The 26805-nt window shown below is 35.6% G+C and overlaps 1 protein-coding gene across 3 annotated transcripts in view; it reads right to left on the bottom strand.

Moving 5' to 3' along the window:
* Positions 1–873: 873 nt before the first annotated feature.
* LOC129889165 (myosin-15) overlaps positions 874–26805 on the bottom strand; it is a 56252-nt gene continuing 30320 nt past the window's right edge. For 2 of the 3 annotated variants that reach the window (XM_055964358.1, XM_055964361.1), the window contains 26 exons: positions 25785–25822; positions 25567–25693; positions 25300–25473; positions 24395–24526; positions 23461–23570; positions 20495–20555; positions 20195–20372; positions 16941–17146; positions 16636–16755; positions 15419–15517; positions 15076–15297; positions 12876–13015; positions 12540–12651; positions 12386–12436; positions 12207–12296; positions 11679–11849; positions 10335–10487; positions 8887–9063; positions 4688–4825; positions 2693–2763; positions 2496–2595; positions 2356–2412; positions 2214–2270; positions 2053–2133; positions 1887–1969; positions 874–1421 (listed from right to left, as the gene is read on the bottom strand). In XM_055964358.1, the coding sequence (XP_055820333.1) occupies positions 1298–1421; positions 1887–1969; positions 2053–2133; positions 2214–2270; positions 2356–2412; positions 2496–2595; positions 2693–2763; positions 4688–4825; positions 8887–9063; positions 10335–10487; positions 11679–11849; positions 12207–12296; positions 12386–12436; positions 12540–12651; positions 12876–13015; positions 15076–15297; positions 15419–15517; positions 16636–16755; positions 16941–17146; positions 20195–20372; positions 20495–20555; positions 23461–23570; positions 24395–24526; positions 25300–25473; positions 25567–25693; positions 25785–25822 (3072 nt within the window). In that variant the 3' untranslated portion in view covers positions 874–1297. The remainder of the gene's footprint in view (positions 1422–1886; positions 1970–2052; positions 2134–2213; positions 2271–2355; positions 2413–2495; positions 2596–2692; positions 2764–4687; positions 4826–8886; positions 9064–10334; positions 10488–11678; positions 11850–12206; positions 12297–12385; positions 12437–12539; positions 12652–12875; positions 13016–15075; positions 15298–15418; positions 15518–16635; positions 16756–16940; positions 17147–20194; positions 20373–20494; positions 20556–23460; positions 23571–24394; positions 24527–25299; positions 25474–25566; positions 25694–25784; positions 25823–26805) is intronic. The other variant, XM_055964360.1, reaches the window with a different exon arrangement.

Genomic DNA, 26805 nt, shown 5'->3' on the forward strand with positions numbered 1-26805 from the left:
TTCTTATAATCATGATGGAAACTTATAAGAAAATGTTTTTTCGTTACTAGGTATGGCCAACAGCCTCTCAACTAGTTAACCATCGACTCAATGAGGTGAAATTACTGCCACTGGTCTTCAATATAGCAAGTAAAATGTAGGAGGACTACTTGTATAATAAAGAAATGGATAAACCAACTTTTCTTTGTTTCATCTCCTCTCCAGTTCCAACTATAAGAAACAACCGACTTTTTAATCTCTTGTGATATGGCTTCATGGACAAAATACTTATACCTGCCAAGTTTCAACAATTTGTACCAATATGGCAATGTTATCCAACAAAATAATGACAAGAAAAGCAAAGAAAGGGAAAATAAAAACAGCAAAAAGGAGTTTTCTTTGTTGGCAGAATCATTATCAGAAGCTAGCAAACTTTGGTTTAGAGATTGGCAACGATTCGATAGCTCTTCTCCTCACCTTTGTGAAATAGTAGACACATTTCATAATTGATAGCAATTTTTGGCTACCATATTACGTTCCAAGAAATAAATGCATGACAATAGAAAAACGAACCACAGATCAAACATCAAGCTAAAATCATTAATCTTGAAATTTGTTAACACTCGAACTTTCAGAAAAATTGGATAGAAAGAAGTTTGGATGGCTGTCGAACCTGATAAAAGAAAGGAGGAAAATGGGTTTGAAACAACAATATTGCCTTCCTTTTAAGAGATACCAGCAAACAACTTGCTTTAAAATTTCTTGCCGAACTATGCAAATTCAGTTCGGTATTTACACTTATCGGATTGGAAAAGATGGACTTGAACAGTAGTAGCATTTGTTACAACAAGAATGATCTTTTATAAGTTTCCCCCCCAAAAAAAAACAGGGTAATTACAGTAAATGTACATCAACAAATACAAGCCTACAATTAGTACATGGAATAGAGATGGTTGAAATGAGGTAAAGGAGATAGGACTACATTTCTAGCAGGGCAAGTGCCTTGAAAACTTCTAAGACAGGAAGCATACAACAAAGAAGTAACCAACATGAAAGAGGAGGCATTCCGAAAAAATAAGGAAGCCTTTCCAGTAAACTACGCCTAGTGCTGTACAGATTCTACTCTAGATTTAGACTGCCGTGTAAACAAATTAAAGGGATTTTTTTGGGGGGAGACAAACTTGTCTAGCGTCTCCATGAATCAGTTCCCAACTTGAGATGCAGCTTTCCCCAGGCAAGAATTGGTAGATGTTGCACATCCCGATTGGACACTGGAGTTGTACAAGACAAGAATATTCCAAACATGCACAAAAAATGTTTACTTTGTGTGCTGTATCATAAGCAACGCTGATGGATATTCAGATAGGAACTTTGGCAGCTCCATAAGTGAAGGATCTAACTCCGGAAGTGCCATATATATGTCTTCTGTTAAGAACGGAATACTGCGAGCAGCAACAAATATTTTTTAAAAAAATAGGCAACAGTAAGCACCAAGAAATAATTAACGAAGGCAACCGGAAAATGATGAAATGAATTCTACATACACCAAGCAACTGATATGAAGATTGCACCTTATGGATTCATTAAATAAGCAAAATGCTTGATTAATGTCAACAGAATGGAATTTGCAAAATTGATATGACCTGCAATCTGGTTATTATGCTATGCTTAAATATTTGGTATGCTAAACTAAATGCTTTCAAGCATTTAAAAAACCAGGACAAGCTGCTGCATAGAAAAGAAATTATTTCTAAGGATTAAAATATTGCTATATCTCAAGAATACCATCAGCACTGAACAGTATGACAATCTAGTATTTATTTTTGACAACAATTAACTAGATATTTTAGGATTTGGCAAATCTCAAATGGAAGAAATACTGGAATAAAAGTATAGCAAGCTTTTACCTAAGATCATCATCCAACAAAAATGAGTTTGATGTTAGATTCTGAGAATCCTTGTTTAAAATCTCCCTCATCTGTGCAACAACCTACAGATTATATATAGTCATACGCCTATGAACAAAAACATACCGAGAAAACAGACTTGGAAGAAATGCAGCAAAACACTTACTTCATTTGACACGCTTTGAGTTCCATACTTGTCATCCCAATACATGGTACTAATTCGATAAATTTGCCTGGTTGTCAATGCCTGTCCAAGATAACGTATAAGGATTTTCAGTCTGCAAAGAAGATTGAATCTCAATGACATTTTGGGGTATTATTTCTTACCGGGCAAAGGTCCTGTCTTATCTCTTCCAATGATTTCTTCCTCTTTTGATGTATTACCTAGATAGTCACAGCGAATAAAACTTATAGCTCACAGTAAAACTTTCAGACATCAAAGAGCTATTAGCAAGGATATGGTTTCTACCAGAAATCCAACAGCTTGTCTGATATAGTTCAGTTCATGCCAAGATGTACCTGCAAACTACATTCAGCACCCATGTAATTCTTTCAGTTCAACATCTACATCGGAGAATGCACAGGAGAAAAATCTGTCTTTCTTAATACCTCCTCTTTTGCATTGACAATCCATTTTTCTAGTTCTGCCAAACCGGACTTCACATATTCTCCATTTGAAAATGTGCAACACTCTCGTCGCAGTAAAAGACTTGCAGATTTTTAAGACCAAAGACAATCATAAGCTTTATTTTCACAAAAGGAAAAGGACAAGGATTAAGAAAAAGACACTTGTAAGATCATGATACCTGTTAAAAAGCGATATATTGATGAAGGAGAAAACCTGGGTAGTCAGCTTGCGGATGAAAAACGAAGGCACCTGGGAATTCATCAATACATTCATGGACCGTAAATCGACAAGAGAAGAAAATTAAAAGTTTTGAAGTAACAAGGAAGAAACTAGAAAAAGCAGACATCCTCCTATCACCACACTAATGTTTAGCAGAGTATTATCAATTATGTATGTGCAAGTGTCACAAAAACATAATACAAGCTTGCCTCAAGGTCTTTGGGTTAGGCACGTCTCACTTGTTCAACCACAGCCAAAAGACTGGTATATAACTGGAGAATGGTAGAGGTGGTCAGTTTAGGCACTGAGTTTTTGAACCGTGTGCCCAGTTTCTTGGAGATTTCTCAGTTATCAGAAAAAACATAATACGGGTTTTTTCTAAGCAATACCGACAAAAGAAAATATCACCTCTCATAGGTTATTTTGGAGGTTATTCAGCTATACAAAATAAAAGATTAGGAAAAATTAAAAAGGAGTGACTGATTCATCATTAAGGTGATCAGGAATCCTCAGGTAGCACTGATATAGACCAGAGGCAAGCTGAAATAAGGCATATGCGCATGCAAACTAATAAATCACTAAAGGTTATCATTATGTATCCTCATGAAACACTGAGATAAAGATTAGAGACAGATAACCCAACCACAGATATCTGATACTGTGATACATGTGAAACATGGCATTTGTAGAAGGCATTTTATATGAGGATCTACCCTCTCAATTTGATAAGTTAACAGGCAACTTTATCTACACAATAATCTAGTTACCCTGTGGAGAACCCTATGCATATCCTCATGAGAAGGGAGGAATAGCTAGGTGAAAAAGACCCTCCTCCTCCAACACCAAGGAAGCACCACAGTGGAAATCGCCTCTTGGGTAGAAGTTTACGAGTAGGGTCTATGATATCCAGGAGAAAAAAAAACAAAAAGAAACTTATGAATTTCCTCATTGCTGAGTTAACAGATTTTTAGACTCTGAAATCTCATCATTTACATTTGGAGCAGATTAAAAATTTTGGGATAAACAACATTTTTATTGTTGTCGGACAATGTCTCGTATACTACTCGTATAAAACAAGTAGAGAAGCTACACAAAATTGTGGTTTCCTATGGAAGAACCCAATCATCTACAAAAACTGGAAGCCTGTGGATGCACCAACTTTCATAAAAAACTGCAAGTTATTCCACATATATCCAAAGTCATTTTCCACCACTTCAAGTTTGACTTTCATTGAAAACTAGTTTCTTCTTTTCTGCAACTAGATTCTTTTCTGCTGCTTTGAATTGTTCTAATCTTAAATTAAAATAAGTAGAGCTTAGTAATTAAGCAATCAAAATATTTTACCTAAATCTCAAGATTTGTTTCTTCCATTCGCTTATACAAAGAAACTTATCAACAAATATTGTAATTGGAAGATAATATTTTGATGTCTATTTATTGTAATTGGAAGCATTCACTTTCCTAATATTCTTCCATTCACTTAAATATCATTAAGATGTTTATTTAAGAATTTCTAAAAAAAAAAAAACAGTGCACCGCTACTCCATCTACGTTCACCCACAACCACCATTTCAGCCACAACTACCACCACCACCTACCATCCACAACCAGCACTCTCAGCCCAACCACAACCATCACTATCGCCAATCATCAAAATCAATCGTCGTCATCATGAACTATCATTTGCAATGGTCACCACCAAACCTTATTACATCCACTAATCACCACCAACAAGTACCACCATTAGTCAACATTATATATCGCTAATTACCATTAGTCAACATTATATATCGCTAATGAAATAAGATTAGAAAGAAGTTTGCAACGTTAAAATGCAACTACAAACTCTGATATGAAAATTACATCAAAGAAATTCTTCGTCAATGCAATATAGCAACCTCAAATGAAGAGGAACAAAAAGATACAGCTAAGACAATGAGAATGATATGCATACATGATTTCCACGTAAGCGACTCAAGAAAGAATCCAGGAATTTGATGATGCTATCCCACTGACTGCTTGGTGCTTGCTGAGGAATACCACCAGGTGATCTAGTTGATTTGCCTCCATGCACCCGCTGGATTTTTGGTGCCTTCACACATGACCACAAATATTAAAAAATAAGATTGCAGTCTCGGAGAAAAAGGAAGCCTATTAGGTGATGCAAATATCATGCTTAACTACAGGAAGAACATGAAACCATCAACATTTAGAAATGTCCTAATTTAGTAGCAAATGCTTATTTATAAATCCAACAGAGTTACCCATATACCATTCAAGTATCAGTGAAAATCATCTTAACCCCAAACAAGTTTGTTGGGATTGAGAATGAGCCCGTTTGGATGGGCTTTAAGTTGGTCAAGACCAACTTAAAGCCCCTTTTTAGCTTTTGAACGTGTTTGCCTAATGCTAACTTTAAGCCTTAAAGTTCTTAAAGTCCGTCAAAAATGAAAAGTTAGGATTCCTAACTTTTTTTTCCAAGTGTTTAAAGTCATTTTCTTTGACCATGAAAATTACTTTTATATCCCTTATATTTTAACTAAATTCCCAAACTACCCTTTTTATTCTTTTAACCCTAAAATTCACATCATTTTCCTCATTTAAGCACTTTTATCCAAACACTCAACTGCTTATTTATAAAAATAACTTTCAGCAATTCAAAGTTCTAAAAGCACTTCATACATAAAAGTTACTTTTTTAAGTCCATCCAAACGGGCTCAATATGACACTCTATATCAACTTCGGATTTTCTAGGTCCATTTACATATTAATAAGATATATAGTCCTTGTCCCAATTTATGTGACGCTTCTCTTCTTAGTTTATCCCAAAAATAAAGATACCTTCTCTCTTTGGGAACTGCTTAATTCCACCATTCCCGTTTTACTACCTAATGCCATCACTTGTAGGGGACCCTCACCACCACTCATTTAAATTAAAAAAAGAAAATGTGAAACTTCACTTGCACATGTAAAAGGATAATTTTGGTACTTTGCATATATTTGACTTACAAGTCAAAATCTTTTTTAAGTTCTTACATTTTGTGCTCAATCAAACACGGATACATAAAATGGGACCGCAGGAGTATGTCTTTTGAAAACATATTAGGGCTTATTAATAACTAGATGTTCTTTAAATTTCATACTTATCCATATATTAATATACAAGGATCTAGATAAACCAAAGACATTGTTGATAAACATCAAAGATAATATAAGTGATCATTTGGTAGAGTGTATTAGGAAAAACAATGCATGCATTAGCTTTGTGTATTACTAGTACCTTGTTTGGTACACTTTTTCAACATATGTATAACTGATGCTTGCATCAGTTACACACTCTATTGTGTATTGAGGTATGTATCACTAATACATGAAAATCCATGGTATTAGTAATGCAAAGAATTTCAATGCAAGCATTAGCACGATAAAAGACGATATTGCCCCTCAAAACCTTTTTCACATCTTTTCCACTATATTTGTGGAGGGTATTTTTGTAAACAAATATTTTTTTTAGAAATTATGCAATGTATGTTAGTTTTAATACACCAAACAAAACACTACATAAAAAATAACCTCAAGATAACTAACGCAAGCTTAACTAATACAAGCATTACCAGTACACCATACTCAACACTACTCTTACACACCCTACCAAACGACCTTAATCTCAACTAGTTGGTATAAAGGTATTACCCTTTTTTATAGGGTAAATAATTTTATTAGTGTGGGAAAAATGCTCTCATATACAAACGGCATAGCAAAAAGTAAAGAACCTACACAATAATATGGTGCTATACAAATGTCACCTAATCTCCAACACGGATAGGATTTGAACAGGCGCACCAAAGACTAACTAAAATTAAGAGGTTATTCTTCAAATGTACAAAATCACTTTTTTAATCCCTTAAAAGCTCTTATATTTCTCTCATTTCATAATACCCATGAGATGGCTAGTGGAGTATAGTCTCATGCCCTGCGTCTTCTCTTCCTTCTAGCGGTCTAGCTATGCAACACATTATTGATTGAATTCGACATCACCCCTTAACCCTCAACAAACCACCAAAGGCATGAAGCAACATGCAATGTAACAAGACGTAGCTGGTATCACCTATATGGACCCTTTGTTTTTATTGTCTCATGCTCTTAATCGAATGTGCCATCCCAGGAGATTCAATTTTGGCTTAATACATCGACAAACCCTTAATTTGCTAGTAAATTTCATTTAAACGCACGGAACTAAACTTGACATTGAGCATCTGACCACATAATAAAGACTTTCAATTCAAATTTAGGAAACACTTCTGCGCATATTCTCAAGTGCATGTTACGTAGCTAAGTTAACCACTTAGAATATGTGACCTCATTTAAATAAATGTATTAGCCTCAATAAGTTGTAAAATCTTAAGCATGTTCCAATTCAGCCTAATATGTATAATTAAAGAGGATGACATATTTTGTGGTCGACTTAACTACCTAATAAACGATTGGGAACACGCGCAAAAGTTTTTCCAAAATTTTTTGAGAAAGATTCACAATAATTACAAAGTTTTTCCAAAATTTGAATCAGAAGTATCAAATAGGAACACTTTATCTTGTGTTCAAGTGCTCAAATGGAACAAACCGTACTTCGAGTGTCTAAATGAAATTCACTAACAAGTTTAAGGGATTGTCAATGTATTAAGCCTTTAGTTTTTGAGACAATATCTCTACATATTATTTTAGGTCTACTCATTCCTTTGTAGTATCTTCAATCTAAATAACATTCCAAAAGGGATAAATAAAAAAAAATAACCTAATTTGTTAAAGGACTCAATCTCCCTTCACCCGCATTTACCCACTCCCTTTGCACCACGTCCTAAAAATATTTATCTTTTTCCCACTAAAATGAGATGTTAACTTAGTCAATAACACCAAGCAACCTAAATCAATTTCATCGTACAAGTCCATTTACTCACATTTCATTTATGACAATATTTAAGTTTAAGAAAAAAATGAAAAAACCTTTGTCACATACCACAAGTACCATTAGAACTTGTATCTTGATCGCGACATGACATTTTTGTGTTTAAGAGTATGTCATTAAGGATAAACAAAAAGTTTAAAGTCAAAAAGTTTTCACTTATATAAAGATGTATTCTTTCTGAAATAGACCAAAAAGGGAAGTGTGATATACAAAATGGAACACCAACTTTTGTGTCTAACCCAGAGTTTTCCAAGGCGTTTTCGGGGCAAGTCACGGGGAAAACGTACCAAAAACGCTCAGAGGCGCAAATTGAAAGCGTACATTCATAGCACTATGTTCCTAAGACAACTTTATCCATTTTTTATCATTACTCTTACACTTTTTTATCCTTCTCCTTCTTTGAAATATATAAACAATAATGGTTTAAGTCATCGACAGCCACTCAAAGTTGTCTGCATATTTCACTTAGACACCTCAACTAGGACTTGTAACTATTCAACACCTAAATTATTCAAAATGTGTACCGATTAAACACAAAATGTTGATGTGGCAATAAAAGTGTTCCTCACATTCATTGATCATTATTTAAATTTATTTGCCGAATTATTGAAAGTTCTACTTTTACTCATTTTCTTAGTAATAAAGTTATAAAATTAATGATACATGAGATATACGCCCCGTAGATCCATGGGATTTACGCTCCGTGTCTCGGGGCTTACGCCTCGCCCCGTGATGCCTAAAACGCCTCGCCTCGCACACTTGCCTTTTAAAACACTAGTCTAACCTTTCACTTCAACTACTTCCTATTTATATACGTTATTGTTTACTTAATTGTACTATATTCCTATTATTCTTTTTAAGTAAGTTAATATCATTATTCATTAATAAGGCATCAAGAAGATGCATAGTTACAAAAGGCTAAAGGTTAGCTCCAATACAAGAGTATCTCACTCATTATCGCTACTTTTACCTCTTAATTAAACCCAAAAAAACAAGGAAAGCAGTAGGTAGGTCTTCTCACGACCTAACTAACAAGTGATTGCAGAATCAGTAGATTTCAACAAGAAAGCAATGTTGACTTGGGTAATCAGTTTTATTAAAGGCATTAAGTACTGAAAGACAGTGTTTAACAGCTGAATGTGATGACATGCACACGCATAGAAAACTATTTAGAAGCAGGAGGAGCACACCTGAATGCACAGACCCAGCAATGGGGATATTTCCTTTTTCAAATTATCACGAATCAGACCAAATATCTTCTCTACGCATGCAGTAAGTTGTTGTTTAAACAGTAAAGCTGGATATCTTGCTTCCATATGCGACATTCCATCCTCCAATCCAATAAATTTCAAGGGAGACTTTAAACTCTGAAGAAGGTGAAAATACAAAAACCTGTTTAAGTCTTCTATCATTATCCAGTAATTTAAATGATGATAAATGCAAAAGAGGCTACAACAATCCAGGTTTGATAAGGATAAAGGACAAGCTACTGACTGACAAATATATACACCATGCACACACTATAGAGTATATGTACATATACTTGGCTTGTAACTCAGTTCGGTCTGTTTAAAACTTTTCTGGCACCCCCTAACTATAAGATGTAATTACATCAACCGTAATAACCCCAGTATCAACATATAGAAATATTTCAAATGAATGCACAGTAACCTTCTCCCTTCTTCAGGGACCCCCAAAAGTAAAGGGGAAAAGAATGAGTATATCAAGGTGGACTTAAAGGAAGACTTGTTAAAGAGGAACAGAAATCAGACACTGAGGCCATAGACAACAAAAACATGATTGGTTGGCTACATCGATATAGCTTTCTCGACCAGAGAACAAGAAAATGCCATCAAAGAAGTTCTAGCATAGAGTTCTGGGCAAGAAGACATGAAACTGATGAGATCTATACAGGCTGGAATAACACCAGTCTAATGAAAAGGTACTCCAACCACGGCCCCAGGGCTTTGCTCTAGTGGTAAGAGTGCATCATGTGATGTGTGCTTTAGATGCATGTCACGGGTTCGAACCCCACCACAGAAAAAAGCTTGGTATGTTAAGTGGATGAGGGTAAAGTGGCGGGCCCATTATCCACCGAGTTCCAAATCGTGCACCACTGACACTCGAGTATTTCTCGGTTATCCAAAAAGAATACTCCAACTGCTGCATGGCTTACAATATTGTCAACTCATCCAAATTTTTTTGACCGACAAATCCATCTGAAGCCAACCCTTGGGGCCAATCAGCCTTCGAAACTCGAGGATGATGTGCTCTCCCTTCTACTCTTCTCCACTTAAATACTGGAGTTAGTTCGCTCGGCACAAGGCTCGAACTTATGAGCAAAGACACAACCCCTCAATCTTTGCAGCTAGGCTAATCCCTGCGGCTCCAATTTGTATGAGTACTTGGACACAATTTCATAATGTTCTTTAAATGAAAGTTATAAAGAAACAATATAAAACATAATAGTTAAAAATAGAGGGGTGTATGATAAATTCCACCGACTACTTTATCAAAAGATTTCCAACTACTATCATGATCAAATATTATTGTTTATTAGTAATAACAATGGAACATGGCTATACTATTACAATTATCAAGATTTTTATTTTATGACCTCTATAGCTACACAACTTACTTGTGCGACCCTCCCATTTAGTGCAGAACCACCTCCAGAACGTTGAGAAGATGTACTGAAGAAGCCATTCGCCCTCAAATTTCTTTGCAGAAGACAGAGAAGTGCAGATGCATTAGATAACCAATATGGCAAAATGACATCCTCATCTCCAACCTGACACCCCAAGAAAATAGAAAGAAGAAAACCTGGTTAAAGATGAATGATACTTAAGACACTAGCAAGTCTAAAACTACCAGATAGTTACCATCTTTCTGAGAATTGCAATATTTACAAAAGGAAAAAACTATGCCCTCATTTAGAATAGAACTTTCGTTTGTTCAATGAGCACATTTAGTGCAATAGCTAACAAGGTGATTACACACTAGGTTAGGGAGCCACATGGATGTTTAGCTACATATTATGGTAAGAGGTACCCAAAGAGCAAATTTGGTTCAATAATTAGCAAGGTGGTTTAAAACTAGGTTACCAAGCCAGTTGCATATCATGGTAAGCAAGTAATCATAGGCCACATGTGCAAAAAGTTCTGAAAAGTTTGTACTGAATTGTGTAACCGACTAACCTCCTCTGAAAAGGGAGGTATAGCCTTGCGGTAAAGACTTACATCTCTAAAGATAACAGTTTGAGTCACACAGGTAGCAAAGCAGGGAAAGAGCAATTGTTGGGCTCATGCGTGGAGTACAGGGGTGGGTTTACCATATCAAAAAAGATTATGCAGGCCACTTTTTCTAAAACTTTAAAATATTAAGAGATGAAACACATTTATTTGTGGGGCCCATTTTTTGTTCAAGGTCCAAGCATATGAAATATTTTGTCGGTAACAGCTAAGAGCCTAATGCAGGACCTTTAAAGTATATGAACCACCTCTTTCTAAAAGCTCACGATGTTAAAGGAACACATTTGTTTGATTTAGGTCAGCAACACAATGGATGTAGGACTGGGTCCGACGCAACTCCAAGTCTCCAACTTCTTGGTAGGCCTTCAAAAAGTTCCACATGTGTTGCTTAACCTCACAGAAGTCAAATCTGACAAAAATGTCAATTCACTGATTATTTTAGCTCTCAATTGCTCAAGATTGCATCATGGCTTATAAAACTTGGACAAATCAAAGATAATGTCACAGAAATACAAGTTGGTCTAGGAATTTACACATAAGATGGTAATTACAAGAGCAAAAACAAACAAATAATATATAAATGTAATCTTGTATCTTCTATAACCTGGAAAATGCACTTACACGAAACCTGGCTAAAAACTACATAATGAAAGCATCAAGGAGTTCGACAAAGACCAAGTAGAATTTAAAATTCAGACATCCCTTACAACCAAGGACATTAAATAGATTACCTTCAAAACTTCATTGATCTCGGCAATGATAAAGTCAAAAATAGCAGTCCTCTCTGACTCAAAGGCATGCCAATGAATAAGGCATCTGTAGATGACACAAGCAGCAACTGGCTTTCCATCTTTAAATCCCAAATTCTCCTTGATACACCTTGAAAGAATTTCACAGTTCTCCTGCAAAAGAGACTTCATTTTAAAGCAGCATACAGTAGAACCACCATTACTTAAAACTTTGTACTAGTTATCCACCAAAATTACAGTTGCGGGCAGATGGTAAGTAAAGCAAGGGGACTCGTCACTTTTCCCTCACAAGGGAAATTCATTCTTTTATTTGCGTTGTTTACAACTTGAAGGAAAGTAAATGAGATTTCATCCTCTATAATCCTAGTCTACTACCCGAATCCTTAGTATCCTTCATCACTCATGTTCCCTGTTTTCTGACACTTTGCACCCACCCTCCCCAACGGTGAAAAACAAGAAATCATGGCACATAAGAATATCAATCATCACTAGTTGGAAATGAAAAGCAACCTGCTGCCTTTCACTGGTCAACTTAGCTCTACGTGAATCAGAAAATCCTTGAGCAAGAGGTGGTATCATTTTTGTTGGGGTGGGAGATTCCTAAACAAACAAAATACGACCGTTAGAGATCAAGAAATAGAAAAATAGAACTATGTACTTAAGCTGACACAGAAAAAAAGGATGCATACAAATGAAGGTTTACGATCAGCAGAGGGCAGAGCGAGTGCACCAGAGAATTTCTGCACAAAGGGGACAAAAGCTTATTAGATCTAGAGGTACAGCACGCGAGGAAGAATTCTCCACCATGGGTTATACATTGCAAGTTAAGAAATTACAGCTTACATCACTAAAAGACTTGGCAAAACCTGCACGATTGCTTCTCGGAGTTGCACTCAATGCTTTCTGTCGGAGAATATGATTTTCATCCTCTGAATTTGAGAGCTTCTCCTCCATACTAATATAGAAATGATACATGAGTTTTAAAACAACTGGAAATCAACCAGTTACAAAAAAGTATATGGTAGAACCACAAGAAATGTATGTAAATAGAGACAGAACGTCTACATTTCTAACTAGTTTTCCTAAAATATGTATAAGTTTTACCACTAAAAAGAAGTAGAAGACAAACTATGTGATGAGATTGCCCAAACAACTCCTCTTTGATATATCTAAAATTACCTTTTTAAATTCTGTTGGAGTTGCAAACATGTTTCTTCAACTGCTCTCAACTTGGCAATTGTGCCAGTAGACTCTTCTTTACCCTTTAGCAGCTCATGCTCCAATGCGGAGTTCTTCTCCTCCAAGGCTCTCAAAGAACTCTGCAAAGACACCAACAAAAAGTATCAGTGTCAATTCTTAGGGCCTTTTTATAAGCTTAAAATTGTTAGAGAGCATCCTTTCTGCTCTAAAGCAAAAGCAATTAGCAAGACTGTCAACCTTTAAAGTCATAGTATACAAAATAAGCAAGTAGTCTAGAAGCAGTATTTTGTCAAGTTATTTAATCAGTCAACAACAACATCTCAGTGTAATCCCACAAGAGGGGTCTGGGAGGGTAATGTATAAATAATGCCAAATGTCAGCTAATCAGGAAACATATGATTATCTGATCTAGCAGTAATTAAAGAAAAAATACTCATGGTTATAGAAACCCTAAAAACATCCACCCACCAAAATCCAGATACCTCTGCCCCAGGGAAAATAAATGTAAAGAAGGAAGAAAGGCAAATATTTTTTCTTGATAACCAAAAAATCCTCAAAGCCAGTGTCACATGGTTTAAAACTTGCTGGATAATCAGCCCGTTGCTCTACCATTCTCCACTTAAATGCTACGCTTTTGTCTACTGCAAGGTTCGAACCTATGGCATGCGCCTAATCCACACATCATGCATTGCACTCTTACCATTAGACCAAAACCCTAGCTAGGAGCAAGAAGAAAGGCAAGTATAAGTCCTTCGTTGACACTTAAAAATTTTGAAACCTTACAAAGCTCTTAGAAGCAACATGTTAGCAAATCAATACTCTTACCATCACTGGATAAATTGTACATCATATAGTTCTAAGCTTATAATCTCTTAAAATCTATGCAGACTTATAGAAAAATTTAGCACAATGAATTAAAAAGACACATTGATGAAAACCTAGTTGAGATTTAGGGTTCAGTCATGTTAGTATGTGATTTTCCTTTATAACAGAAGAAACCCCAAGGGCCAGTGACACACGATTCGGAAGTCAGTGGATAGTTGTCCCACCCCTCTACCCTTCTCCACCTAGATACAAGGGTTATCACTGCGGGAGAATTTGAACCCGTGATATGCACCTAATCCACACATCATAAGATGCGCTCTTACCTCAAGGCCGAAATTCCTCAGGGATTGTATGCTAGTAAAGTATGTTGAGAACTTCTAGCACAGAGTCTAAATATTTAAATATTGAATTAAGATACGTCTACGTGGAACAAGAAGGATCATGAGGATTTGTACAGCCGACCACAAATGGCTTGAGATTGAGGTGTAGTTGTTGCTTCTATATAGTACTACACCCATACACTTTCTGGCTAAGTTGCATGAATGCAGGTAGGGGTGTCCAATACGGGTGCGGATCTAGAAGTTGGATCCTTTATGATTTAAATTTTAAGATTCAGAGATACGAATCCAAATATGGATACGGGTGCAGGGATTCGGCTAAAAATAATTCAAATATCTAAAAATAGAGTTAACAACAACAACATATCAAGTGAAATCCCACAAAGTAAGGTCTGGGGAAGGTAGAGTGTACGCAGTCCTTACAACTACCTCACCGAGGTAGAGAGGTTGTTTCCGAAAGACGCTCAGCTCAAGGAAATTACAACAATAATAAAACGAAAAAAGATAGTGGGGAGAAACATGACATGTAGAGAACTTGAGGAGAAAACATTGATAAGAGGAGAATCTTGGAAGAAGATAAAAGGAAAAGGAGAAACATGACAAGTATTCAATTTCCTTCGATTTAACCTTAGCTTTTATTTTGCTGAATCTGTCCGGAATTTCTCTGCTAATTGTGGTCAAAGTACCCAAAATTGGTTGACCTACGGATCCCACACCCACACTCATGTTGTGTTGACACGAGTGCAGCACCGAAATTGAAGAGTCCGAGAAACTGAGCTTTCTGGCTAATCAAGATCCATAAGTATAACAAAAGCCTTCCCATTCTAGAGAGTGGGAGTGTGGGACTACTAGGTCAAGATGCATTATGAAGTTCAAGAAAGAGAGATGCTTAAAAGATGTTCGCAACATCTAGAACTAAATTTACACAAGGGAATCAATCATCATATTCAAAAATAGTGTAATCAGTGTTGAATGCGTTGAATGCAAACAGATAGAGAAAATCAGAGTGATATGACCTTCAGAAATGTATTTTCATTTCTCAACTCGGTCACTGAAAAAATTTCTCTTTCCAAAGCAGCCTTTTCCTTCATGTATAGTTCCAGTTGTCTCTGGAGCACGGCATTCTTATTGACCTCATTTACTGCAGCCAGCTTCGCTGCATCTAACTCGAGGATTAAAGATTCTACAGTCTTGTGGAGTTTTGAAATTTCCACTAATTTAGCCTCCTCATTTGATAGCTGCATCACAATGTTCAAACAATATTTCGTTCAATTAGCGAGTAAACTATGGTGAATTTGAGAAAAAATCACTACTGAACCAATAAAGCATTTACATATAAGTTAACCATTGGACCAGTACCCGTAATTTTTTTTCTAATTGCAACCTCCAAGTAAGATCCTCCAACTGCCTTTCAAGCTTGGTTTTTGCTAAACGGAGAGCACCAGCTTCATTAGCTTCCTGTACAAGGGGGAAAAATAAAGTGTGAAACTCTTCAGTTAAAATAACAGCTGAACCGCAGGAAACTTGGGGGAATAGAATTTCATCCACAGAAACTTGGAACATCAATTTTCTTAATATTTGTAAGGAATAGCAAACCCACGGTATGGAATCAATATTGAAAAGATCCTATAGTGGCAATATCCAACTAAAGCATATAAAAGGAATTTGCTTGCATCTCTCTGTAACATTAGTTCTTGTGTCTCTTTTTTGATGGGGCAAGAGAAACATACAGAATCTCAAGCAAAATCAATAAAAGAAAGAGTATCAACATCTTGAAGTCGCAAAAGTGTACATGTGTTTTCATGGGGAGCATAGATTTAGCATAGATGTATTTTATGTTATAAACAGAAACTTATGCGACAAAATAAAGATAATCTGACAAAATAAAACAACAACCCTGATATGGTAGTCCTTTTAAATGTGAACAGTCTTATGACCTTACTCGTACATAAAAGGCAACAGATGATAGCATTTCTCACTTGGCTGCTAAAGTCAACTGTTTATCACTTACCTTACTCTCAGAACTTTGTAACTAACATCTAAAGCACTCAAAAGTTGTGTCCTAGAAGGTTATGGCTAGACATATTCTGGCTTTTTTTATACCTTATACAAGCAGAAAGTTGGGCAAAATTACTCTGGACATAATTTCAGACTAATTGGCATGATCACTAAAAGCGGAAGGCTAATCGTTCTCAAGTCTTCGTATTACAGCATTGCATTTTCAGCAGATGCAATAATAAGCTTCTTTTGAATAAAAGCAGACAGACTAATTGACGGTCACCAATAGTGGCAGGCCAATGTTGTCAAGTCTTCGTATTACAGCATTGCATTCTCAGCAGATGCAATCATAAGCTTCTTTTGACTAAAAGCAGCACACAATCAGTTAGAACAATAATTAATTCCATGAAAACATCGACCATCCAGCTACTACATTTTGCATGCTTCCTAGCCACTTTTATCACAATTTTGTCCGTCATAACAATGAGGACATCACCATCAAATGGAGAAATTTCTAGCAGAGATTTGTCAGTAAACACGAATCTAAATATTTAAAACAGAAGTACCACCCTTCTCACCTGTTTGAGCCTTCGGAACTCTCTTGTTGCCATTTTTCGCCTCCAAAGACATTGAATTGCAATAATATTGGATTGACGATGACGAAAAGCAGAGCGGAACTTACACATTCTCCAATGTGCCTATGCAGTGGCAGAAAGAATATCAAACATTATCTTAGAACAATTTCTATTTTACGTTTTTTTTCCTTTTCTTTTGGTGGGGGGACCACATAACTGTCATCCCATATAAATAGTTCTTGCTTGAATGTAAAAGAACAAATTTATGAATGTATAAGATGTAACAGGTGGCAAAGCCATATACTCACCTGAATGATAGTAGCAGCCTTATTCTCCTTCCTATGTAAGAACTTCTGTCGAGCAACAAAACCACGAGTGCAAGACTGTATCAGCAGTGCAGAAGCATATAGTTGCAGATAAGCATTCCTCATGATCCACTGGCGCACGTATTTTTGGATTATGATCGCAGCCGATGCTTCCCGCAATGCAGCAAATATATTACGAGCAAGATAACCTGCAAAAAGAAGGTAATGTTTCAAGCCTCATTAGTGTTCAAACCAAATAAAGATGCAGGGAAAGCCACCTGACAGTAGCGTTAAAACAAATAAAACATACAACTATAAGCAAATAAAAAATACACACAAGTCGAATCACACACTGTTAAAACCAGAATGGAGACTTTATCCTTCTTCAGATATGATGAGTAGGACGTATTGTTTTCTCAGAGCCAATTACTAGGAAGAGATAATCTATTTTTTTAAAACGGAAAAAGGTCAAAAATGCCCTTAAATTATGTGAAATTGAACATAAATGCCCTCATTTTATAGTTTGGTCCAAAAATGCCCCTGTTGTCAATAGTTTGGTCCAAAAATGCCCCTATTGTTACTTAATGGAACCAAAATGTCATTTCCTACTCTAAATATATTAGTATTTTTTTTACTTTTTAAACATATTCTATTCCTAATAAAAATATTGCTTTTAAAGAATCATATTCTTATTTCTTTTCTTTTAAAATCACTTTAACTAATAAATAAGTAGGAAATAATTATTATTTTTTCTTAATCTCATTTTAACCATTAAAATAGAATCACTCCATATAAATAAGATCATAATAATCCCATCATTATTTTCATTTAGATCACGATAAAAAAATTCCTAATAAAATAGAAAATATTTTTATTTCTTAATCATTTCCGAATTGAAGTGGGATAAGCATTTTCTGATTTTAAAAAATCCTGGTATGTAAAAGAATGTGTCTAAATATATATTTGGAAAAGGGCATTTTTGACCCATTAAGTAATAATAAGGGCATTTTGGACCAAACTATTGACAAGAAGCACATTTTTAGACCAAACTATTAACTTAGGGCATTTTTGTTCAATTTCACATAGTTTAAGAGCATTTTTTACCCTTTTCGCTTTTTTTAATAAAGCTGCTTCAATTTACAATATCAGAGCACATCCCTTCATCTTTATCTAGGAGGAAATATGCTACTAATTGTTGCATATGTTCTCATTAAACAGCGCACCGAACAAGCTTGGAGAAATAAATCAGGTTGTGACAACTAAATGATGTCCATACTCAAGCTACAATACGACTGAATTTTACTTCAAAGGGACAGTGCAAAAACAAATCAGGCTGACTAGAAAATGACTCAGCCCTTTGGCTGTATGTGGCTTCACTTTACAGTATGATCATAAGAACACCATCAGTTTCCACTTAACAAACTGTAGAATATTGGGAGGATGGAAGATATGTTAATCCTAGAAATCTACAGCCAAATTATATCACCTAGGAACTCACAACCTGATAAACCAAGTTTGGGATCAACAAGGGCGGAACCTTACCTTTAGGAGTGTTCTGAATGATTGGGAAGTAGAAAGTCTTATTACCATGATCCAAGTTATAGGAACTTTTGGCGGAAATGCAGGGCAACAAGATAGACTCACATGGAGGCTCAGTAACAACGGTAATTTCTCAGTAAAATCAGTTTATCAGTTCATGAATCATAATAGCTCCATGAAAAGTGGAAACTGATTTGGAGAACAAAAATTCCAGTAAAGGTATCTTGTTTTGTCTGGCTGGTGGCAAGGAGAGCATGTTAAAAGCTACGAAGAAGAGGTCATCAGATTTGTTCAAGGTATCTACTATGTGATCAGGAAGGTGAAAGCACTGAACATCTTTTCTTACATTGTAAGACAACAATAAAAATCTGTGATACATGTTCTTTTGCATTTTGGGCATAAATTGGGCTATGCCTAGCTCTACAATGGATCTTTTGAATCGTTGGATGAATGTGGGAAAGAGAAATGGAGAGGAAGATTGGGGGAAGATCATCCCAGCATGTATTTGGTGGACAATATGTAAAAAGAGGAACTCAAGACAATTTGAAAATACTAGCAATTCCAGTCAAAAGATTATGATGAATTGCCTTAGTTCTTTTTTTGGTGTAAACAGAATTTATGGGGGGGGGGTGCCTAGGAGATTTAGTAGATTTAATTGGTAAAGTGTAAAGATTACAGAACTGGTAGGAGTCCCCTTTGGTTTGCTCTTTTGATGATGTGAAGTTCTAAATTCAGCACCAGTTATGGTGTTGAGTTTATATAGATTATACAAACAGTTACCTTTCTCAAAAAAAAAAAAAAAGATGACTCTTGTTTGCTTATACATTTGCATTTCTTGACATGGTTATGCAAAAAAAAGTTTGTATAAAAAATTTAGGAAATCAATAGAGCAAGAAAGGGTCTAGTGACCTAATTAAATTTCTGCGAGAACAAAACAGAGATTTGAATTTCCTCCTACTAGAATTCCACATATACTAGCATCAAACAAAATGTTCACACTTTAAACTGCAGTTTTTTATTTATTGATCCCGTTAACAAAGAATAGTTAAAACAAAAAAGTTATGAGAATCCTAAGAGGTGGCAAAGCCTAAGGTACATGTCAAACTAGATGAATATCAAGACTCGTAATATAAAAACAAAAATACATCAAAGATTACTTCTAAACAGAGTTTCGCTCCCCAGGAAAAAAAAAGAACCAAAAAGTAGTGAATAAGGGAAGACCAAAACCACAACTTCACTAGACTAGAAACTAACAATATACTCCCTCTGTCCTAATTTATGTGACACTCTTTCCTTTTTAATCGGTCCCAAAAAGAATTGACACTTACTGTATATTAACAATTCAACTTTAAAATACCTATTTTACCTTTAATGAGATGATTTATAGCCACACAAATATTTATGGTTTATTTTAGACCATAAATTTCAAAAGTCTTCCTTTGTTTCTTAAACTTTGAGCCCAGTCAAACACCTTCACATAAGGTCTTCATATAACAGAGATGTTATCTCTTTCAATCAAAAATAATAAGTTCAAACTAGGAATACGTAGAGAGTAACACCGTTCCCTTCTGATCTACAGATATGTGCAAAAGCACACAAGCAAAGCAAACTATTGCAGCAGTAATAGGCACGCAAATTTCTATTGTGGAAATTAGACAGCTATGCACTATTCTAGACAAAGTATAATTTTGTTGTAACATATTATACTGAGAACAGACCTCTGCAGCAAGACTGTAGATAGACTGCAGCCATTCGGTTTGAGATGAAGTCCCTGCGCGCAAGAAATGTCCGTATCCGACTTTGTATTTGCTTTGCAGAAGAGTCCAAAATTTCAGCTCGTCGTGAGTCCAAAATACCAATCTGGCCAGCCCGAAGGAATACTTTTGTTTTTCCCAACTGCAGAAATGAAAACCATGACATTACTTCAAGAAACTCACAGCAGAAAATAACAAATTTCAATTTGCAACTGCTAGAGCATCAAACTTTGAAAAGTTTGTGCTAAAGCTTATTACAGCAACCTGATAATTCCCAAGCTTGAGTTTCTGCAGTATTTTCTCTGTGATGGTTTTTTCATCATTACTGGACACAGAAGCAAGGTTAAAGATCAAACAAAGTGTAATAAGATACAAATTGGCATACAGTGCAGGAAGGAACCAAAACAAGATTATTGTTTATAATGAAGGATATTGTTACTAAAACATTCAGCTGGCATTCTCCTGCATCTCTACCTTTAATTTTACATTAAAAAACAACTTAGCCCAGCATAATCACAACAATCAAATATTTCTTTCTTTAAATGGCACTGATTAGGACAAATATCTAATTCCACCTGTATAGATCATCAAAAATGGAGGCTATCACACCAAAACATGTTCCAGAAAGAACGGAATATGGAAAAGGGTACTTCACTATATAAACCCAAGGTTCCTTTTTCTGAGGGTACTCCCGGGAACAGATCCAGTGGAGACGGGGTGGGGCCTGTACGTATGCTTTGGAAGAAGCTTGTACAGTTTGGGAAGGGGTTTTGATTGATCAAAAGAAGAATCTACTTCAACCGATATGCCCTTAGGCCCGGCCATACATAACATAGAAATCTCGGCTGCCTCCGGTCCGGTAGGTCGGTCGCCCTCTAGCCAGTGACTAGCCCAGCTATGGAGCTAGGTGTACACCGCCACGCCGAGACTCTCCTTGAAAGTGAGATACCGGCTTTCATAAGAGGGAAAGATCACTCCGTCATGCAGCAGAGCAGTGTTCATCTAACTAGAAATTTTATAAGAGAAGAGAACGACGACAACCATATCTCATTACCAAAAAGGGAAATTTCTAGATATTGATATACTGCAGATTGCAAAATCAGTTATTTATTGATCATGTATGGACATACAACTGAACAAAGTTGAGTAGCCATATGCTGCACCAACAGATGTTGATAAGCTTAATCTCATCATCCCACATTATTCTTAAAAACTCTTATGTTGCCCTAGTTACAATTAATCAAATCTACTTTCATGTTTTATACCAGCCTTCAAAAGAATCCAAACAGGGCCTATTCTGTCCTAGGTTGAAGGTGACAACGCCCTTTATTTTCGAATAGAAAACCAGATAACTAAATTACCAAAACACCAACTATTGCATGCTTCAATCTTTGATGAACTAAGGCATGCCATAACACTGTCCAGTTCAGCCAGTAAAATGCTCTTAGTAAGTGACAAATATTAAAGTGGGTGCCAAGCCAATGTTAGAAGATTGCCCAAACATAAAGCAACTTCAATATATATTTGTTGCCCGGTTTAGGAGCACACATGAAATTCTCAGGTGTAGAGATGATTGGTTGCATTTTGTGGAAAGTCATTGTTCGATTAAGTTTCTAATAATGCATATATGGGTTCTTAGTCAATACAAATCAGTTTATCCATCTCAATAATATTTGACTCAGCTTAGAGTTTTAGATATTGAATTGGTGTGCATATTAAATAAGTAGTAGCAGAGAAAATAAACAGCAAAGGTTATATAAAGAGATCCTTTTATTAGTCATTCATTGAATGGTAAATAACTGTAAGTGAGGGAGACTGACAACTTAATTTTTTTGTTTAACATAACTTGAGAAGATAATTTAATAGGTAAAACATTCAATCAAAGTTTATTTTACTAGTTAAATGAATTTGAATCTTCAGTGATATATGAAACTCGTAAAGAAAAACATTAAAACAGAAATGGTATCACATACTTAAGGACATAAAAACGACAAGTTTAGATAAAGGGAGTACTACTCATAAAAAATTGGTCCAAGCCAGTCAAAGTGGTTAACCTGGAAAGCAGAGAATTTCAGGATTGTGGAACAAACACAAGTTCATAAAAGAAGCAGCTAGTGGTCTGTAGAGAAGGGGATTGACCCAGTAACATAAAGGCCTACACCTAGATAAGTTCAATGCCTACATAGTCTACCAGCAGAAAAGGATAGAAGCGCATGCACTATGCTAAAACAAGCTTTATACAAAATGCACAGTGAACCACTGACATATTAATCCAAGTATCATCAGCTACCTACTTCCACTTTGTACCTGAGCAAGTATGTTTTTCTTTCATATTTTTGGTTGGGATACAGCAATACGCAAGATAAACCAAACTCAAAAAAAGTTCAGCTTCACTCTCATCTTTCATATGATCCATAATAGCAACATTACCAATGTAAAAGCCATATTAGTTAAATGTTTACAGCACTGCTTGTAAATTAGCAATGTAAGAAAATTTTGATACCAAGTACTTTCAGGTCTTTTCAAAAGATTCAACACATGAAACTTCTTATCCTAAACTTTTCATACATTGTTCTATGTTTTATGGTGTTCAAATTCTAGATGAAGTAATATTTTGTACTTACATTTCTTGTTTTCTGCCTTTTGCTTTTTCCCCTCATCTAGTTAATTATTTCCTCCAATATTCAAAATAATTGACCCTAAGTTACGTCCCTTGCCAGATTAACTGCAATGTGTATAATAACTATGCCTACCAAAAAGGGCAAGCTGCAAAATGATGTCCTTCTCAGACATCAGAATTCCTACTTTTGATAAACAGGCTCCCATTTGAATCTGAATTTTCAGCTGAATGGAGATTCAACTGGATACCATATCCCTCTTTCAGGTTAACTGCAATAACTTTGATAACTATGCCAAGTAAAAAGAACAAGCCACACAAAAGTTCCTTCTTACATAAGCTGGACATCACAAATCACACTTAGGATGAATAACTGCCATATTAATCTGAATTTTAAAATTGTCACAGAACCAAACAACTAGCAGAAAACATTAAGTTGGTAGCTCTGCTAAACTAACCAAGGAATTGATATGCATGGAGATGCTTGTTGGTCATATTTGATGTTTCCAAGCATCCCATTACAAATCCAATGCAAGAAAACAGAAAATAAAAAATACAAAAGAGGGGGTCAAATAATTTCACCAAAAAGAGTTATAATCTATAGCAAACCCACCTTCCATCCAACATGTCTAAAACAATAAGTCCAAATCGATCAATAAATTCATGGTAAGTTCTGCGTGTGGGATAACCCGCCAAACTTATGCGCACAGCCTCGAGAACACCCTGCAATGTATCAAATTACCATTAAATGAGAACATTACATTCAAGAGAACGCACATGCACGGCCTTTTATTTTCAAATGGTTAAGAAAAAGGACTTTGGGGGCATGAAGGCTGCAGAAGAAAGCAATATATAATGTCAGTTTCCCAAAAGTTCGACACATCACTGCTCATTAAATAAATCAATACAACAAAGAGACCCCTAATTCACTATATCATACTTTAGTCAAAGTGAATGAATGTGTAATAAGTGGCATAACAAACATACATACATTCATTGAAGCTTTTTCTTTGAAGGAACTTAACTTCTCACTTTGAAACAAGGAAAGTAAAGAAGCTGAGGAGATAAATTCAAAGTGCCAAGGAAACGAAAGTATCGAAAGAAAAAACAAAAGCAAACTGCACTACTAAACAAAAGGTTAAGAATTGAAACTGAGTTAAATGAGAAAAGATAACCAAGCAGGAAAAATTGCAAGAAAATATTAAAACAAGAAACCTACTAAAAAGAAAACAGGCAGGTAACTGATAGAAAAAACAATTCACCCTATCCAATATCATTCCAAGACAGAATCAGAGAATAATAGGCAAATCATGAAGAACAATGAAAGAAAATTAAGCATGTGAAGTAAACAAAGAAGCAAGCATGAAACAAGATTAGCTTTGCTGCCACGCATTCCACTATAATAACATATGCAAGAAACCAAGATTAAATAGCATATAGCAACTCCATTGAAAAATCAAAAATCATATCTTATCAGTAAGATGACTGAACTCTGAAGAGCCAAAATATTTGACATATGGAAATAAACAAATTCTATATCAACTGACCCCACAACGCAGTTGGTGCAGGATGCTGACATTCTCAAATTTTTGAGGCCGATTCAGAGAATTTGGCTTCACACAACGAATATAGTGTGGTTCTGTTGTGCTGAGTGTCTCCATTAGAGCTTGAAGTTGTTGCTACAGAGAAGAATAAGTGAGAGACAACATAGTCTAACACATTATATATATCTAATCTAACCTTTGCAACAACAGCTGCTCAAGTTGGTACTTATGCACAACCTAGCACCAACCTTCACACATAATCATTTAGTTGTAACTATAAGCAGGAGATAATTACAAATCAATGTCCCAGAAATTCAGAAAAAATGCACATCGCAAGGCCAAGATTGAAAGAATTGTGGAAGACAAAGTTCAAATCCTAAAGCTTTTTATACAAACCAGAGTATGCCAATGACACATTACAAGTAAATGCATGTGCTCTCATCTATAAAGCTGAAACAAATATTACTTTCTATAGATGTATACAACAATACAGAATATACAAGATGTCTGCCCCGACACACGTACACTTACATAGCCAATCTATCAATTTACTAGGAATCAACACAACATTCATATTACCCTACTTTAGCAACACATGCTCCTATAATCCACTCCCTGAAAGATTTGGCTGGCTAGAAATTTATAGAAACACCATCCGACTTATCACTGTCGTTTTACTCTTTAATTTCTAAATAAAGAGGTGATACTTAATACCAGAGTGTATCAACCACATTGGGGAGTAATTATGACATATTTAGGCTAAAAAAGATGCCGAACACCCTGCATCAATGCGAGCAATCGATTTATCTTAGTTCCACCAAATGATGACAAGAAAACTTGTAAACTCTTAGCTTGTGATGTTAATTGATGTGGAAGACAACAATTGCACATTAGAATAAGCTTCATACCTTAAACCGAGAAGCTACTGAAGAGAACTTGTATGATGACCTAGAAGATTCTTCTCCAAGGGAAGGAAAAAGATCAGCAATAAAAGGACACTCCGAAAAAGATAACAGATTACGGTGTTCTACCACAACATAATCACGATTTTTATCTAAAAATGTTTCTGTCTTGTATGTGACCTACACAAAAAGCACTTAAACATGAGTAACAATAGCAATCATTCTCTTCATGAACATAAACTGAGGTTACAAATGTCTCTTAGTTTGACATGCCTTGCCAGCATAATGGGAGATGGTAAAATCTGTTTCATAAAATTTTGCCTTCTCTAATCGTGGATGCGCCCGAAAATTCTGGAACAACTTATTGGTGAAAGTTTGATGTGTAGACTTAGGAAACATGCTGCAATGGTGAATACATCAAGATAAGGAGATGTTACACCATAATTTCTAAAAGAGAATAAACTTAAGAAATCACATGGCCGTATTTATACCAAGCTTCATCCAGAAGAGCAATTATCCCAATAGGCTTCTGCAAAACACATTCGACATTTGAGTAAGTCGAAAGAATTAAGTCCAGCTTCACAGTGAAGATGAGCAGTTTTTAAAGTGAATTGCGCAAAAATGAAAAGCACAAAACACATCTAGGTTCATGCGACTTGAAGCTCAACGTGTGAGTGAAGCAAACAATTTAGGAAACATTAGAAACTACCAAACACGTGTGAATTTAGTAATATAATAATCAAATTGCAATTAAAAAAAATCAGCATTCAATATAAAATAATGTCATTAGTCATCCAACTTCTCAAAGTTTTGATTCAATGAACCACCCGCTTCACATAGAGATCACTTAAGAACGTCATTATTTGAAGCGCACACTTCTCTACAGCGCATGGTTTCAACCATGAAGCAGTAATCCCTCGCTTTGCATGCTTTCATCCCTTCAAGTGATGGATTTTAATAACACCGGATAGAAGACAAATCAAAATGAAATAAACCACAAAAGCTTCCAACGGTGATTCAATTCACACTTCCGATAACAACCATGCTCTACATCTACATATTGTGTTTCAAAAAGGAGGTAATTTGGTTTCTTGGAAGAGTAAGAAACAAAATGTGGTTGCTCAATCTAGTGCAAAAGCAGAACATCGACTTGTAGCGACTTGTGAGCTAATTTGGATCAACCAGTTGCTCAAGGAATTAAAATTTAGAAAAATCAATCAGATGAAACTTGTGTGTGATAATCGAGTGGCCCTTCATATTGCATCAAATCCAGTATTTCATGAGAGGGCACATTGAAATTGATTGTCACTTTGTTAGGTAAAAGATACTCTCAGGGGGTATTGTTATGAAATTTGTGAAGTGATCAGTTGGCAAATATTTTCACTTAGTCCCCTCACTGGCCCTCGTATTAGTTACTTCTATCAAGCTCGATACATATAACTTATATGAACAACTTGATAGGGAGTGGGTAGAATAGGATTATATGACCACATGGAAAAGGATTATAATGTA

The sequence above is a fragment of the Solanum dulcamara genome, chromosome 5 (assembly GCF_947179165.1).
Source record: "Solanum dulcamara chromosome 5, daSolDulc1.2, whole genome shotgun sequence".
Lineage (NCBI taxonomy): Eukaryota > Viridiplantae > Streptophyta > Magnoliopsida > Solanales > Solanaceae > Solanum > Solanum dulcamara.